The sequence below is a fragment of the Dipodomys merriami genome, unplaced genomic scaffold (genome assembly GCF_024711535.1).
Source record: "Dipodomys merriami isolate MVZ:Mamm:240054 unplaced genomic scaffold, mDipMer1.0.p SCAF_19, whole genome shotgun sequence".
NCBI classification, from domain to species: Eukaryota; Metazoa; Chordata; class Mammalia; order Rodentia; family Heteromyidae; genus Dipodomys; species Dipodomys merriami.
In genome coordinates, this window is record NW_027203270.1 from 10,999,538 (window position 1) to 11,016,503 (window position 16,966).

The following is a 16,966-nucleotide window of genomic DNA, read 5'->3' on the forward strand; positions in this document are numbered from 1 at the left end:
GAGCTTCTTTTTGCTCAAGGCTAGCACTCTACCACTTAACCCACAGCTCCACTTCTGGTTTTCTACTGGTTAATTGGAGATAAGACACTCATAGTCTTTCTTGTCTGGCCCGGCTTCAAATTGCAATCCTCAGATCTCAGCCTTCTGAGTAGCTAGGATTATAAGCATGAGCTACCAGGACAGTGAGTACCATAATTATAAGAAAATTAACAATGCAAAACAATTTAATATCCATCATGTTGCACTGTTCAGTGTTGAAGTGAATATGAGATAAAGCTAACTCCTCTCCATTATTGATGGAAATAAGTATTGGTACAACCATAGTGGTGCCAGTCAGTGGGATAAGTTGGCCTTTTCCAGTAAGTTGAAGATGTACACAGCTGTGACCCTGCATTTCCATTTTAAAGTCTGCACTGTGACCTGAAGAAACTTTCACATATGTGTACCAGGGGCAAAAACTGTTACAATGCTCACAGTGGCAGAAGTAATCTCAATATGAATCTAGTCATCTGGGTGTGGTGATTACACCTGTAGTCCAAGCACTTAAGTGAATGAGGTAGAGGAGCTGGGAAGGTGGCTCAGTGGTAGAGCACTTGCCTTGCATGCCTGAGACCCTGGGTTCGATTCCTCAGCACCATAATAGCAGAAAAAGCTGGAACTGGCACTGTGGCTCAAGTGGTAGAGAGCTAGCCTTGAGCTGAAGAGCTGAGGGACAGCGCCCAGGCCCAGAGTTCAGGCCCTATGATCAACAACAGCAACAAAACCAATAATAATAATAATGACAGCAAAGAGGACCAGGGACATGGCTCAAGTGGCTCTTGTGTTGCAAGCACAAGACCCTAAGTTCAAACCCCAGTACCATCAAAGAAAAAAATCAGAAATCTCATCAGACTCTTTTTTTTTTTTTTTTTTTTTTTTTTGTCGGTCGTGGGGCTTGAACTCTGGGCCTGGGTGCTGTCTCTCAGCTCTTCAGCTCAAGGCGAGGGCTCTACCACTTGAGCTACAGTGCCACTTCCGGTTTTCTGGTGGTTTATTGGAGATAGGAGTCTCACGGTCTCTCCTGCCCGGGCTGGCTTTGAACCGCGATCCTCAGATCTCAGCCTCCTGAGTAGCTAGGATTACAGGCGTGAGCCACCAGCGCCCGGCTCTCATCAGACTCTTATCTTGATGTCTAATAGACTATTCAACACATTCCCAGCACAGGGACAAGATCAGGGCTCGTGGCTGAGTGATTTGTGCACCATATGAAAATCTAGGTGAGAGCTATAATCTAGGATTTTGCTTATTGGAACTGGGGCCCTGAGCTACATCCTTTCACATGGCCATCTTTCTCTAACTGACCACCTTGCTCAGAGTTCCTGTACATACTGCTCCCTCCCACCCACATACTTCCCTCCTCCTCTGTCCATCACTAGATAGTCCTTTACTGACTATCTGTGGAGCCCCCTGGCCCTTAACTCTTCAGCCCTTTATTTTACGTCATATAATTTACTGCCACCTGTTATGTATTGGTGCAATATCCTTCTACCAGAATGACAGCTCTGTGGGAATGAGAGTTTTGTTTTGATCCACTGCAGTGTTCCCCAGTGCTTAGAAGTAAGTGAACAGATGAACTAAAATCATGAAATCATCAGACTTAAACATGGCCCAGTAGCTCATACCATGTTATGCACACCATAGCCCCCGTTACTCAGGAAGATGAGGCAGGTTTGCTTGAGCCCTTGAGTTCAAGACCATTCAGGCAACATAGTGAGGACCCCCAACTCCTAAAACAAAGGGGAAGAACAAACCCTCCAAAACATGGGCCAGGCTAAGCTGATTCCACATGATCACAGAGTGGGTTTTAGTGGCTTAGGCTGACTGTAGATCAAAGGAAAAGGAAGAAAAGGCTGTCCTGTCATGGGCTGAAATTGTCAATAAGACAATGTAAATTGTCTCCATTTACAAGAAAGCCTCAGCATGGGCAGCCATTTGACTAAGCCCAGTGTTTGGGAAGAAAGCATTCTCCTTCTGGCCTCTTACCTCTTCCTTGGTGTAGTACTTCAGGAGGCCTTCTCTTGCCAGAAGGACAAACCTCCTCCTCAGGAACTGAGCATTGTCCCTTCCCCGCTTCCACAGGATTCCTTCACGGTTACCTTCAACACCCAGGACAACAAGGAGTGAACACACATAACCTCAGATGAGTATTCAGCCAATGAACTACTTGGGGCCTTGGGAGAGGAAAGAGCCCTCTGTCTGTTGCCCAAACTTGGCTATTACAGCTGCATGACCCAAGGATCCTGTCTGAAGCCAACTCTGTGATACCTTATTTCAGCCTGACTTCTCCCACTGTGCAAGATCATTCTTCCTTGGTCTTGTTACAAGACACAAAAAGCTCTTAAAAAGGCTAAATCCTGCTGGGCACTGATGGCTCATGCCTGCAATCTTAGCTACTTAGGAAGCTGAACTCTGAGGATCTTAGTTCAAAGCCAGCTGAGGCAGGAAAGTCCGTGAGACTCTTATCTCCAATTAATCACAGAAAAAGCTGGAAGTGGCCCTCTGGCTCAAGTGGTAGCCTTGAGCCAAAGGAGCCCAGGGACAGCGCCCAGGCCCAGAGTTCAAGCCCCATGACCAGCAAAAAAAATTTTAAAGAAAGAAAGAAGGAAGGAAAGAGAGGAAAGAAAGAAAGATGAAGGAAGGAAGGAAGGAAGGAAAAAGAAGAGTTCCATGGCTCATGTTTACAAATGTAAATACTCAGGGAGCAGAGACAAGAAGGTTGTGGTTCAAGACCAACCTAGGCAAAAAGTTAATGAGAACCTATTTCAAAGAACAAGCTGGGCGTGATTATCACACTTGTAATCCCAGCTATGTGGGAGGCAGAGGTAGGAGGATCAAAACCTGAAACCATCTTGACAAAAGCATGAGACCCTATCTGGAAAAAACTAATTAAAGGCAAAAGGGTCTGTAGTCATGACTTGAGTGATAGACCCCTGGCCTAGAAAGCTCAAAGCCTTGCTAAAATCATAAGAAACTGGACTTATCCTCAAAGAGTTCTAAATGTATATAATCCTACCCAACTTCACATTGACACCAGACTACTGAAAGTTTGGAAATGAAGCTGAGCAAGCACTGGAGACTCGTGTCTGTAATCCTAGCTTCTCAGCAGGCTGAGATCTAAGGATCACTGTTTGAAGCTAGCCCAGGAAGACTCCAATTAACCAGCAAAAAAGCCAGAATTGGAGCTATGGCTCAAATGGTAGAGCACTAGCCCTGAGCAAGAAAGCTCAATGACAGCATCCAGGCCCCAAGTTCAAGTCCCAGGACCAGCACACACCACACACACACACACACACACACACACACCTTTGGGAATAAATAGCCTTGAGGCAACTGCTGGCTTAAAGAACGATTTGAGCCCCTAGTAGTCAAGAGAATTGAGTATTGGCTGGCTCTGGTTCTGTGCCTCTTGTTCTCTGGGTCAGTGTCAGCTTGGATTCAGGTCAGTGAGATGAAATGCACCATTGACTTGTTCATGAAGCCGTGCCCCACTCAGGGCAAAAAGGGAGGTAGAAATCCAGCCTCTTCCTCACCAAGCCCAGAGCTGCTCCTGGACCTACATTAGCAAGGAGCAGAGATGCTGTTCTAATTGGTCTGCCAGTGGGAGAGGACTCTCAGTTCACACTAGGACTCATTGAAGCCCTGTTAGGACTTGGCACCCATGTGCTTCTCTGCAGTCAGACCACACGTGTGCATGGACCCAAGGTTCCCAGGCAGAGGTACCCACACCTTGACTTCTGACGGTGGAGCCAAAGCAGCAGGCATCTCTTGGGTGAAACTTTCTCCTTACTTCATGTATTTGCTCTCTAGAGCTCATTAGAACAGAAATCTCAAAAGATAAGATAATAACTTTACCTGGATTAGAGACGGTTTTCCCATCAGCCATGAACTCCTGTCTCTCATACTTAGCTCGAATCCACTGTTCCTTTAAGACCCTAATAAGAAAGGTGCTTTGGTTAGCTTTGTGTCGGCTGAAGTGTCTTCCTACAGCTGAGGGCAGGCACATCCTAATAGCTGCCTGCTGCTGCCAGGTGGGGAGGGGGAAGCCTCAGGACTGTTTACATTGGATGATGGGTAGTTCTCTGTCTTGGGGAGCTGTTCTGGGCTTTGTAGAATGTGAAACTGTATGTCTGGTCTCTTTACTAGTTCTCAGTAACACCCACAATCCAGGAGTAATATTCAGACTATCACACATTACCAAATACCTCCTATAAGGAAGTTTTATTTTTTGTCCCCGTGGATCCTCTGAGAATCCTGGATTATTCCAACACCAGGCTTAGCCTCCTCGGTCAGTAAGGAAGAATCCTGGATGCCTACCCCACTTCCTCCTACTGCATATTCAAGCTTGAGCTATGACAGTCCAAGAGACTCTTCCTGAGCCAGCTCATGAACCCAGGCACTGGGGCCTGGCCACCTGGGATGTGATCTCATTCTATCAATGATCCATTGTGTGACCAAGAGCTAGTTACTTCACTCCTTCAAATTTTGGAAACACGACAGTAACATTGTAGCAGCCTACACCACAGTGCTTGAGAGATTTTGATGCATGTAAAGGGCCTAGCACTGTGTACATGTTTAATGCCATCTGAGTCAAGTGACTCCTGAAGAAAAACCATTAAACCAAGAGCAGACTTATTTTAATTGTTTGGTAGCCCCTTACCTTTCCCAGGTACATGTTCCAAGGCTTACATGCCCTTACTCCCTAAGCAAAAGAATGACCAAGAGTGTAGTATTTGGCCAAAACTGGTCATCTAGAGGTCTGATCTTCCCTGGGCTCTATGAGCTGAAAGGACTAAATCTGAAACAGAGAGTGACTAGAAGCCATTCCCAGGAATCCTGCTGGGAAGTATGGTTGTAGATTGGTGCCTGGAAGTGACCTTGTTGGCAGTAGCAGGAAGAAAGTCTGGCAAGGATGAAATATGCAGGGCTGAGAGCCAGAGAGTAAGACCTGATGATGTTTGAACCCTGGCTTGATTCTTCCTGAGGGTGATTCCTCCTCTATCCTTTGATGGTCTGGTTCCCCAGAACCCATAAATTCTCCTTTTACCTAAGCCAGCTTAAATTATCTATCTATCTATCTATCTATCTATCTATCTATCTATCTATCAGTCTATCTATTTATCTATCTATCTATCATCTGTCAATTTATCTATCTACCCATCCATCCATCTTCAGCAGTAGTGGGGTTTGAATTCAGGACCTTGTGCTTGTAAACAGGTATTCAACCACTTAGGCCACATCCTTAGCCCTTTTTCATTGGTTACTTCTTGTATAGGGTCTTGATATTTTTGCCCAGGACAGCCTCATCCATGATCCTTCTATTAATGTCTCCCCTTTAGATGATTGGTGTGAGACATTTTTGCACCCAATTTTTTTTTAATTGGTTGAGATAGTCATGTCGATTCCTCAGTACCACATAAGCCGAAAAAGCCAGCAGTGGTGCTGTGGCTCAAATGGTGGAGCCCTAGCCTTGAGCTGAAGAGCTGAGAGACAGTGCCCAGGCCCAGAGTTCAGGCCTCACAACCAACAATAAATAAATTAATTAAATTTAAATTTTTTTAAAATGTGTAAAGAATCTTTCCAGATCTAAGGCTGGTGGCTTATATCTATAATCCTAGCTACTCAGGAAGCTGAGATGTGAAGATTCCTGTTCAAGGCCAGCCCTGGCAGAAAAGATCTTGAGATTGCATCACCAATTAACCAACAAAAATCCAGAAGTGGAGGTATGGTTCAAGTGGTACAGCCACCAGTCTTGAACAAAAAGCCAAGAATGTGAAGCCCTGAGTTTAAGCCCTAGTACCTCCCCTCCTCCCCCCAGAACAAACAACAAACAAGCAAACAAACAAAAATCCCTGGTCTTCTGCATGCAAAATGGTGCTTTCCCTCCCACTCCACATTCTACCAATAGCTTTTGGGGATGTCTACATGTTAAGAAATTATAGAACTTCCGGGTCTAGTTATAAAGTTTGTGTACTGTCTCTAAGGTTATGACCAGGGATCTGCAGCTCAGGTGAGACTGCTTTCCAAGACAACCTGAGCCTGGTGGATCAGCTCTAAACCAACATTCAGAAACTGACCTGACTCACCTACCAGTGTTTCTGTCCTCTCCAGGCTATGAGAACATCAGAGGCAGGAGGACAGATCTTTGAGAAAACCCTTCAGTTCACAGATATGCAAACTGAGATCCAGAGAGGGGAAGGGGCTCCAGGACAAGAGAGATAGAGGCTGTGTCTTCCACAACTGTACCAAATGCTTTCTTGGATCTAACTGTTGATAAGGCCACAGAAAAGCCCACACTAGACAAAGGCCTTAGGAATAAGTAAGAGGTGAATAGGGAATCAGGAAGACCCCTCACCCAGCTTTTAAACAATCAGGCACTTGGTCTGGGATCAGGCACTTGGTGGCTTCGTGGTAGAGTGCTTGTCTAGCATGCATGAAGCTGTGGGTCGATTCCTCAGTACCACATATGCAGAAAAAGCCAGAAGTGGCGCTATGGCTCAAGTGGTAAAGTGCTAGCTAGCCTTGAGCAAAAGAAGCTCAGGGACAGTGCCCAGGCCCTGAGCTCAAGCCTCATGACTGACAGGAAAAAACAAACAAAAAAAGAATCAGGCACTTACAGGCAGTCATTGGCTTGGGGGATGTAGTAGAAAGCTGGAACTCTGGCTTCGAACTTGGCTTTCACACGGAGGTTCCCATTGTGGGTCATAAACTGCAAGACAACAGCAATTTGAGGTAATATTAAAATTCAAACGAAATAAAAGTGAAATGAAACTATGATCTACCCAGAAGGCCATGTGCTCACCAGCATGGAAGCTGGGTCAGAAGAAACTGCCTCCAGGATGACACTCTTCACCTTGGGAAGTCCCAGGCTGGAACATTACCCATGCTTCCTATAGGAACAGTGCTTTATCATTCTCACACATCAGCTCATTGGAGCCTCTCACCATTTAACATTACCATCTGCACTTTCGAGATGAGGAAACAGAGGCTCATAAAGGTTAGGAGGTTTGCACAGACAACACAGCAAGTAAGCAGCAAGTTGGGATTTGAACCTAGAGCCATCTGACTCCAAAACTCATGCTCTTTCTCCTACTCCCTTAACAGACAGACAAGATCCTTGCCACCCTGAAAGTGTACAGGAGACCCAGGTAGTGGGGGAGAAAGAAGCAGCTGCTGGCCCCATGGAGTATAGAGCTCAGGATAACCAAGAGGAATCACTGGTCACACATGAGGCCAAGGGGCTGATATGACTTGTGTAAGATGTGACATCATACCTGGCAGTAACATATCTGAGGTATGGGCAGGATTGGGAATAAACTCCAGGGTTGCAATTTTCATCCCTTGGGCACAGTGAATTCTACTCTGCTCTTCCCAAGGGGAGGCAGAGTGCTAGGATGTGGCATATGATATGCACCAACTTTGAACCCCAACTGTGTAGGGTCCATGTTCTAACTCTGCCATTAATGTGATGAGTGACCCTTGGAAGCTAATGTGTACAAAGGATTCAAGGGAGGAAAAGGAAGTGTCACACAGCACAAATAAAAACTCTTCAGGCAGGTAGGGAGGTGGATGGGCTGGTTAGCTCTATGGCTGTTTCCTCTCCCAATGGAACGTTATGCCTCACAGGGGCAGCCATTGTATATTATCCCTACTCTTTCCCAGCACCTAGCATATAAGACCTTGTGTGTAGACTGAACAAGCAAATCATCCAGAAGTTGGTTGGAGTTGGTGCTCAGTGATGTCACTGGCTTCTCTAGTCCAGAAGCACAATGTACAACTGCCTGCTCTCTGAAGATTTTCTGCCCCAAATGATAAGATTGTGTTAGGATCACCATGGGGGATCAGGAGCTTCTTCTAGATGTCCACAGGCAGGACCGCAGAGTGGGCCTGCCTGCTTCCTGGCTGGCGGGAGGAACAAGGGTTGTAGTCTATGAATCAGAATGTTTCTTTTCCATCCGTCCAGGAGAGAAACGATCAATTGACTGCTTACATTGTGTCTAGGCTGAACCTGCATTTTAACCCTAACAGCAGCCCAGGGACATCCATAATACGGATGTGGAAACAAGGTGTCCAGTTAGAATTAAGCAAACGAAATAAAAGTGAAATGAGGCGTCGCCTTTGCCTGCAGATGCTCTACCTCTACCCCTGGAAGCTTGTCAGTGAGCCAACCTTGATGACTCCGGATTGGAACTCAGCGTCTCTGTCTAAGCTGCCATCTGCTGGGTTGTGTTTTTCTCTCCTTTGCCACGGCCCCTCTCTGGATTTTCCTCCCCTGTGGAATTGGAGCACCTTCCCTGAGCCTGCATCTCAGCTCTTGGGTTCCAAGCTCTCCACATGCGCTCCTACCTACCTCTACAATACTGTCGTCCCAGAAGTCAAGTCTCACGGATTTCACCTTGCTGACATCGGGGAAGTTGCGGTGTACGCCCGAGCAGTGGAGACAGATGAAGATGCCCAGTTTGTACGAGGCCCAGTCAGGATCTGCAGGGCGGGAGCGCATGGCAGCGGATGGCAGCGGGAAGGGGACTGGGGACCCTGGGATAGGCAGGGCCCCCGACAGTTTGGATCCCAGGGCCATGGGGAGTGGAAATCCCGCCCCCCCACCCCCGCCATGACCTCCCCACCTTGAACAACTAAGTTGACTGCAGGAAACTTCTGGTAGCTTAGGACGTGGAAGCCACAGGACTGAGGGGGAACCGAGAGAAAAGGGAGGGAGGGACCCGCTGGGGGGGGGTGTGGGCAAGGAGCCACGTAAGTGGGGAGGTCTGAATCAAGACCCTCCCAATGTCTTTGGGGTCAGTGCGCTGGAGTGGGGAGCCGGGGAGGGGGCGGGGCGGGGTCCTTCGGAGGGTCGGGGTTCGGGGTCTGAACCTCAGGGGTGTGGGAAGTGCGGTAGTCCCAGCGAGGCTGACAGTCTAGTGGGGGAAGTGAACAGGACACCCGGCTCCCAGACCTGGCCTTGGGGTCTCGGGGTCAGTGAGTGAGGGTGCAGTTCAGGATCTAAATGCGCGGAGTCCCAGCACGAGTGGGTCCCGCAAAGACACTCCCGGGGAGGAGTGCGGAGGACCCGGGCCGTGGTGGCGTCCAGGGCTGCACCTGTCCCGCTCCCCCGCGTCCTTACCCGCCGCCCCGCAGTCGGCGCAGTACGCATTGCCAGTGCCTGCCGTCTGCAGCAGCTCCAGCAGTCGCTTCTTGTTCCGCTCCCGGTCGCCCATGGCCGGCCCGGTGGGCTCAGCGGGGCTTAGCCCGGCTGCCTCCCGGCCGGTGGCCACCCATAGCCGTGAGCTTTCCCGACTAGGCAGAAGGGCCCAGCCCCTGGCGCCGACTGCCTGGCGCTGGTTGAGGCAAGCCCCGCCCCCAATCCCGCCACGCCCCCTGCTCTCTCCGCCCAGCCACTAGCCGCGCCCCCTATGGCCTCTAGTTCCGCCCCCGGGCCTCTAGCCACGCCCCTATTCCCCTCTGCCACGCCTCCAGCCTCTCCGCCCAGCTACTGGCCACGCCCCCACGACCCCTTGCTCCTCTCCCAGGACATCTTGCTACGCCCCCAGGATCCCCCACCCTTCGCCATCCTCAGCAAGGCCTGTCCAGCAGTCCACTGGCGGAAAGTACCGCAGCGTGTGATATCAAATCCTGATCTGGAGCCTGGCGCCAGGAGCTCACGCCTGTAATACTAGCTCCTCAGGAGGCTGAGATCTGAGCAAAAAGGTTCAAAGCCAGCCTGAGCAGGAAAGTCCAGTAAGACTCTTATCTCCAGGGGCTAGGAAAGTGGCTCAGTGGTAGAGCGCTAGCCTTGAGCTGAAGAGCTGAGGGACAGCACCCAGGCCTAGAGTTCAGGCCTCACTACCGGACCCCCCAAAAAAAGACTCTTATCTCCAATAAAGCGCCAAAAACTCAGAAGTAGAAAGAGGTATGGATCAAGAGGTAGAATGCTAGCCTTGAGGGGGGAAAAAAGCTCAGCAACAGTGCCTAAGTCTTGAGTTCAAGCTCCAGGACTGGCACCAAAATAAATAATCCTGGTGTTCATTTGCTAGCTGCAAGAACAACCTATTCAGAGTCCAGTTTTCAAGGAGTCAGGACACGTCCACACCTCTGTTTCTTGGGAAAATTAAACAGGCGCTAAGTTCTGTTAAAGCCTTCTTCTGGTGTATATAGATATCCAAATGTCACTTCCCCCAAAAGCCTTCCTTGCTACCCCTTCTCCAGCAATCTTTCCAGACCCTGGTCTACTCCTTGGTAGAATCCAAGAATCCTTTTTGGCCCTGAGTACTTTTATTCACCTGGCATCACCATAGTAACATACATTTGCGTTAATTCCACCCTCTGCCTCCAAGCATACACCACAACTTTCACTCTAGAGTTCCAAGCCAGCGGTGTTTATCCCTATATCCTTCACAGCTTCTAGAAAGAGCACCTGGATATTTTTACAAGCCCAAAAAATGTTGCATGACCGTGTTCACCAGGAAGAGAGCCAAAGTGGCCACAGCTGGGTACTTATTGTGACATTCCATTACCATGAAGCAGGCAAGGATTAGGTGTTGAACTTCTTTAGTCCTTTTCCCTTCTTAATATTTGTGTGTGTTAATACTGGGTTTGAACTCAGGGCCTGAGCACCATCCTTTAGCTTTTTTTTTTTTACCTGTGTGTTCACACGTGCATATGTGTTCTTGCACATGCACACGCATAGACACCAGATCTGGGGCTTCAACTCAGGGCCTGGGCACTGTCGCTGTGCTTTTGTGCTCAAGGGTAGTGCTCTTACACTTGAGCTGCAACTCTATTTCCAGCTTTTGGTGTTTACTTAGAGGTATGAGTCTTGTGGGCTTTCCTGCATGGACTGGCTTCAAATCTTGGTCCTCAGGTTCCACCCTCCTGAAGAGTTATGATTACAGATATGAGTGAGCCACAGGTGCCTGGCAATGTTCCTTAGCTGTTCAAGCCTGGCACTCTACCTCTTTGAGGGACCATTCAATTTCGGCCTTTTAAGATGTATATGTAGGTAATTGGATATAAGAGTCTCATAGACTTTTCTGCCCAGGCTAACTTCAAATCTCAATTCTCAGATCTCAGCCTACTGAGTATTATAGGTGTGAGCCACGGGCACCCAGCTTGCCTTCCCTTCTTGACACCATTCTCAGTGACTCACAGGGTTCCTGGCACATACATACTTATCATCTCTTGAGCATCTGCCATATAAACATGGCTTAATGGTCATGATATTAGATTTCTATCCTGATGGACTGAGCTGATGTTCTAACAACCTGCCCATGTTCACACACACACACACACACACACACACACACACACATACACACACACAATCACAATCACAATCACACTATACCACACCATGATATAATGGAATGAATCCAAGATGCTATGCATTCACAATTTGGATAGTGGCTCCATCACTTCTTAGCTGTTTGTTCTAGGACAAGATACTTCACTTTTCTGAGCCTAGACTCAGAGTTCTACCTAATAGGGTCATTGAAATGGCACACAAGGCCCTCAAAACACAGTGGTCCCTTTGCTTCTCCTGCCCCTCAGCTTAGCACATGGGATTTCATCTGGAATGCTGTGTGTCATTTTTCATCAACCCAGCATGGAGGAGGTCAAGCCACCAAGCCCAGAGGAGGGAGGGGAACATTCCTGAGAACAAGCCTCCACAGGGGTCTTGACCATGTATGTCTTGTATGTCTTGGGGGGTGGGGGGGAATGAGGCCTAGCCCGGGAGCAGCCACTGGGGAAGCAGCAATTTAGCCAGTTGGGGTCAAGGGCAAGAGGCTGTTTACTAAACGAGCCCAGAGATGATTCATTTCCGCTGCTTTTAATGAAAAGGGGGACAGAAATAAATCTCCCAGGAGGAAGATGGGAAAGGCAGCCTAAGGTATGAAGGCAAAGGGAGGGGGAGGGGAAAAAGAGGGGACAAGCGGAGGACTCTTCTCTGTCCATTATCCATGCAAAGTTGTGAGCATGATCCTGGTTTTTCAGACTCTAGCCATCTCCAGTCTAAGCTCCTCGGCTCTTCTGAGTTGCTCTCTTCTGGTTCTTTGACTCTGTCTCCTCCCCAGAGGCTTCACAAAGCCACCCAGAAAATGCAGCATCTTGTTCCCAGAAAGGTTGAAAGGTCCCTTTAGTTTCCCCTCTTCCTTGCCTGATTTTTGGAGGTTTCAGTTTAACAGGAATCTAAGCCTTAAGATAGAATTTCAGGCATCCTCAGAGGGAGAAAATATAGTAAGTTCTCTGGTACTCTCTGATAGATTTCTTTCCTTCCTTCCTTTATTCTGAGCTAGAAAGAGGAATGATTGTTAACACTGAGAGTTCTGCAGGTAACTCCATGGATGGGTTTAAGGTTCATGATCCCCTGGAGGACAGCAGGCGCAGAAGGCCAGTTTTCAGAAGAGAAGGCTGAACCTCAGAAGTCACGTAGTCAAAAAAGGAGAACAGGGGACTAAATTATATCTCCTGTCTCTGGGTCCCAAGGTATTTAATCAGACCCTCTCTGTTTCTGTTTGGTCCTCTCATGCTAGATTTTTTTTTGTTTACTTCCATAAGTGTGTGTGTGTGTGTGTGTGTGTGTGTGTGTGTGTGTGTGTGTGTGTGTGTAAAGTGAGGAATTGATGATATACATTGTGAAATAATTATCACAATCAAGTAATACATCTATTGCCACCAGCACCCAGCCTTGTTTATCTTGTAACTGAAAACTTACATCCTTTATTTTTTTATTTTTCTTAAGAAGGAAGGAAGGATACAGGAAGGAAGTTAGGGAGGAAGGAAGGAAGGAAGGTAGAAAGGAAGGAAGGAAGGAAGGAAAAGAAATGCACAGAATCCTGAAGTCTTTGTGGATGCTCTAATGTTGGGCTAGGTACTCTTCTTGGATCCTCTGCAGACTCAGGGCAGTGGAACATCTGTGGGAATATCTTTTTTGTTGCTGTTGTTGGTTGTGGGGCCTGAACTCTGGGCCTGGGCACTGTCCCTTAACTCTTCACCTCAAGACTAGCATTCTACCACTAGAGCCACAGCACCACTTCTAGCTTTTTCTACTTATGTGGTGCTGAGGAACTGAACCCAGGGCCTCAGGCATGCAAGGCAAACACTCTACCACTGAACCACCTTCCCAGCCCCATACATCCTTTATTTTCATTATGTCAAAAACATTTCATCATCCTTTTGTAGCCTACTCACTTTGTAGCTTACTCCTGGGTATAGGATAAAATAAAAATCTGAGGGCTGGGAAGGTGGCTCAGTGGTAGAGTGCTTGCTTGCATGCCTGAGGCCCTGGGTTCGATTCCTCAGCACCCCATAAGCAAAAAATGAAAAAAGCCGGAAGTGGCGCTGTGGCTCAAATGGTAGAGCTCTAGCCTTGAGCTGAAGAGCTGAGGGACAGCGCCCAGGCCCAGAGTTCAGGCCCCACGACCTGAAAAAGAAAAGAAAAGAAATAAAAATCTGAGCTCATTTTCTGTGTTCAGAAGCCAGAAGCTGGTCACCAGCTAGCGACATGGCTCAAATAAGTCATGAGTTCAATCTCCAGTACTGAAGTGAATGAATTGGAATGAATGAATGAGAAGCTGCACTAGGACCCAAAGGAGGATATTCTTAGGGTAGAGAGGAGGACACATAAGTAGAGGAACAAAGGGTGAACAAATGCAGCAGTGGTACTCACTAGATAGCATGTTGAAAATAACCTATACAACTCGTGGGTGGGGCTGGAAGGGAAAAACTGGGAGAGAACAAGGGAAGGGGTGACATTGTCCAAAAAGAAATGTACTCATTACCTTACTTATGAAACAATGACCCCTCTGTACATCACCTTTATAATAACAATAAAACAGATTTAATAATAATAAAAGAAGTTGTTCCCAAGGGAAGAGGCTGTCACTCTTCAGGGAGATTCTGAGCATGGTGGTCCAGCCTTGAGGGGCAGGGTGAGTTGAGGCAGCCTCTCTAGGGTGTTTGATCCAGACAACAGCGGTTGGGTGAGGGAGAAGCCAAGGCTCTAGAACAGAATGTCCTCTGTAAATAAAGCTCCCAGTGGCCCTCAGCGCACAAACATCCACCCCAACCACTGCTCAGCCAAGTGGAGTTGAACCACAGCAAGGCTGGAAGAAAGCCTTCAAGCACATTCCCAGGGACAGGCTCCAGATCCCTAGGGAAGACAGCATGACCCTTTTGTCAATTTAAATAATTATGTTTATTAGTTTTAGACTTAAAAAAACAATAGTTCTAGAGAATTTGGAAAATGCAGCACTGAACAAAGGAAATACAGCACCCCGTGAGGGCCTTCATTTCTCCAGGGACCACAGCAGGCCAGGTGCAAATGATTCCATTTGTTCTTTGTCACAACACCAACAAACTTTATGCCCATTTTACAGATGAGACAACTGTGGATCAGAGAGGTGTAGACACATTCATCTGTGGTCACATAGCTGACATGCTGAGTGATGCCTGCTCCTGAAGCTAGTTGATCCCAGTTTGCCTTGGGCCCTTCTCACCAACACATTAGGTTGAACCATATGAATAAACCTGACATGATAGCAATTCCAACCTATGTTTTAAATAGCCCAGATACAACCATCATTAATATTTCTGTAGGGCTGAGGAAATGCATTAGTGTTAAGTGCCTGCCCAACAAATGCGAGGCCTTAAGTTCAACCCCTAGTACTGCTATTACTGCCGTGTGTGTGTGTGTGTGTGTGTGTGTGTGTGTGTGTGTGTGTGTGTAAGAAATAGGAGGCAGGGCCAGGAGCCGGTGGCTCACGCCTGTAATCCTAGCTACTCAGGAGGCTGAGATTTGATGATCTTGGTTCAAAGCCAGCCAGGGCAGGAAAGTCCATGAGACTCTTATCTCCAATAAACCACTAGAAAACCAGAAGTGGTGCTGTGGCTCAAACAGTAGAGTGCTCACCTTGAGCTGAAGAGTGCAGGGACAGTGCCCAGGCCCTGAGTTCAAGCCTCATGACCAACAAAAAGAAAAAAAGAAAGAAATAGGAAGCAGGAATGAAAGACAGTTGGCAATCAGTCAGGCAAGCAGCCATGCAGAAGAATCACATTGAATTTACCTACATACTTCTATGTTGAATGTTACTCTATCTTCCACAACAGGGAGCAGCTGAAAACCGAAGAGACACTGTAGGACAACACTGTCAAAAAATTTGTTCACCTATTCTTAAATCTTTAGGAAGCACTTACTATGTGCCATGCATTTCTGTGTGTGCTGGGGTATAGCTGCCTTTGTGGAGCTTACCTACCTTATGGGGAGGTAGAAAATGAAAATATACAAATACACAGTGCAGTGTAAGAGTGGCATGCTACCTGGGCATCAGTGGTTTGGGCCTATAATCTTAGCTACTTAGGAGGCTTGGATCTGTTTATGTGATGCTGAAAAATTGAACTCAGGTTTTCATGCACGCTAGGCAAGGACTCTACCACTAAGCCATATTCCCAGCCCGGGAGGCTGAGATCTGAGGATTCCAGTTCAAAGCCAGCCTGGGTAGGAAAGTCCCTGAGACTCTTATCTCCAATTAACCACCAGAAAAACCAGAAGTGGCACTGTGGCTCAAAGTGGTAGAACATTACCTTAAGCAAAAAGAGCTCAGGGATAGTGCCTAGGCTCCAAGTTCAAGACCCATGACAAAAAAAAAAAACAAAAAAAAAACAGTTCAGGGACAGCACTTAGGCCCTTAGTTAAGACCCAGGACCACAACACCTCTACCGCCACCAAAAAAAAAATAAAAAGAAAATGATAATATATTCTGGATACAAGTTCCTTGTTATAGCATTGTAAACATCATCTTTCACTGTTGGCTGCCTTTTCACCCACTTAATGGTGCCTGTTAATGAATATTCAATTTATTTATCATTAAGTTCTATGCTATTTCTGGCTCTTGTAAGAAATGTTTACCTACCTCAAGGTCATGAAGTTATGGAACATTTGTGATGTTCCAAATGCACAAAATTAATCCAAGTTAATTAATCTGAGCTAGGGACATCTGTATCTAGGCAAGAAAAACAGAAGTGAAAAGGAGCCAATTTCTGGAGGAAAATGACTACTTTCATTTTGAATAAAAGTCGTGATTCTGAATTTTCAATGAAATCAGTGATTCTGGCTTATGGTGAATCATAAACACTGATTGTTTCTTTCTCTACCTACTGTCTCCAAGTTCTGGTCAAAGAATATTTCTGAATGAATGCTTTGAGGGATGAAGGTCTCAAGGCCATTGATAATACTGAAAAAGTGGTGATGTTTTCATGGAGAAACTAGTGTTTATTGATCCTTCATTATATGTGAGTTCTCTACATTCAGTTTCTCAATAATCCTCGAAATGGTCAAGTAAGAAAGGAACCAATATCTTCATTTGACAAGTAAGGGATGTAAGGCTCAGAGAAGCAGACAGTACCTAAGCTACCTACGCTGGCTCAGTTCCTAAGTGCCAAGTTATGGCCTCACAGTGAACCCAGTCATCTATTAAAGCATCACCAGGACCTCATTTCCAATGTGAGGTCATATTCTGAAGAATTTAGAGTTAGGAATTCAACATTTCTTTTTTCTCTGCTCTCCCCCCACCTCCTGCATTGTGGTTTGAACTCAGGGCTTCAAGCTTTCCTTTCAGTTGTTTTGACGCTGAGCCACACCTCCAGCCCTTTTTGTGCTAGCTATCTTCGAGATAGCTTATCAGTTCTTTTCCTGGCCAATACGTAGGCTGTTATTGATCTATTTTATGGCTTCCCATTGTGGCTAGGATGACAGGCTTGCAACCATTGAGGAGGGATCTTGTGTATTTTTCTGGCCAGGTTGGCCTTTAAACCACAGTCCTCCCAGTTTCAGTCTCCTAAGTAAATGAATTGCCATTTATACAACTCAACCATAATACCTCAGTAAATTGAATAAGCTCTGGGATGGAAGAGAATTTCTGATTTGAAAGATTTTACA

At 46.8% G+C, this 16,966-nt stretch overlaps 1 protein-coding gene across 3 annotated transcripts in view; it reads right to left on the reverse strand.

Moving 5' to 3' along the window:
- The window catches only part of Adap2 (ArfGAP with dual PH domains 2), a 28,984-nt gene extending 19,639 nt beyond the window's left edge, over positions 1-9,345 (reverse strand). For 2 of the 3 annotated variants that reach the window (XM_070027244.1, XM_070027243.1), the window contains exons 1-5: positions 9,158-9,345; positions 8,387-8,517; positions 6,654-6,745; positions 3,892-3,971; positions 2,023-2,135 (exon numbers count right to left, since the gene is read on the reverse strand). In XM_070027244.1, the coding sequence (XP_069883345.1) occupies positions 2,023-2,135; positions 3,892-3,971; positions 6,654-6,745; positions 8,387-8,517; positions 9,158-9,251 (510 nt within the window). In that variant the 5' untranslated portion in view covers positions 9,252-9,345. Of the gene's footprint in view, positions 1-2,022; positions 2,136-3,891; positions 3,972-6,653; positions 6,746-6,838; positions 6,927-8,386; positions 8,518-9,157 lie in introns of those variants that run through there. The other variant, XM_070027245.1, reaches the window with a different exon arrangement.
- Between the last annotated feature and the right edge of the window lie 7,621 nt (positions 9,346-16,966).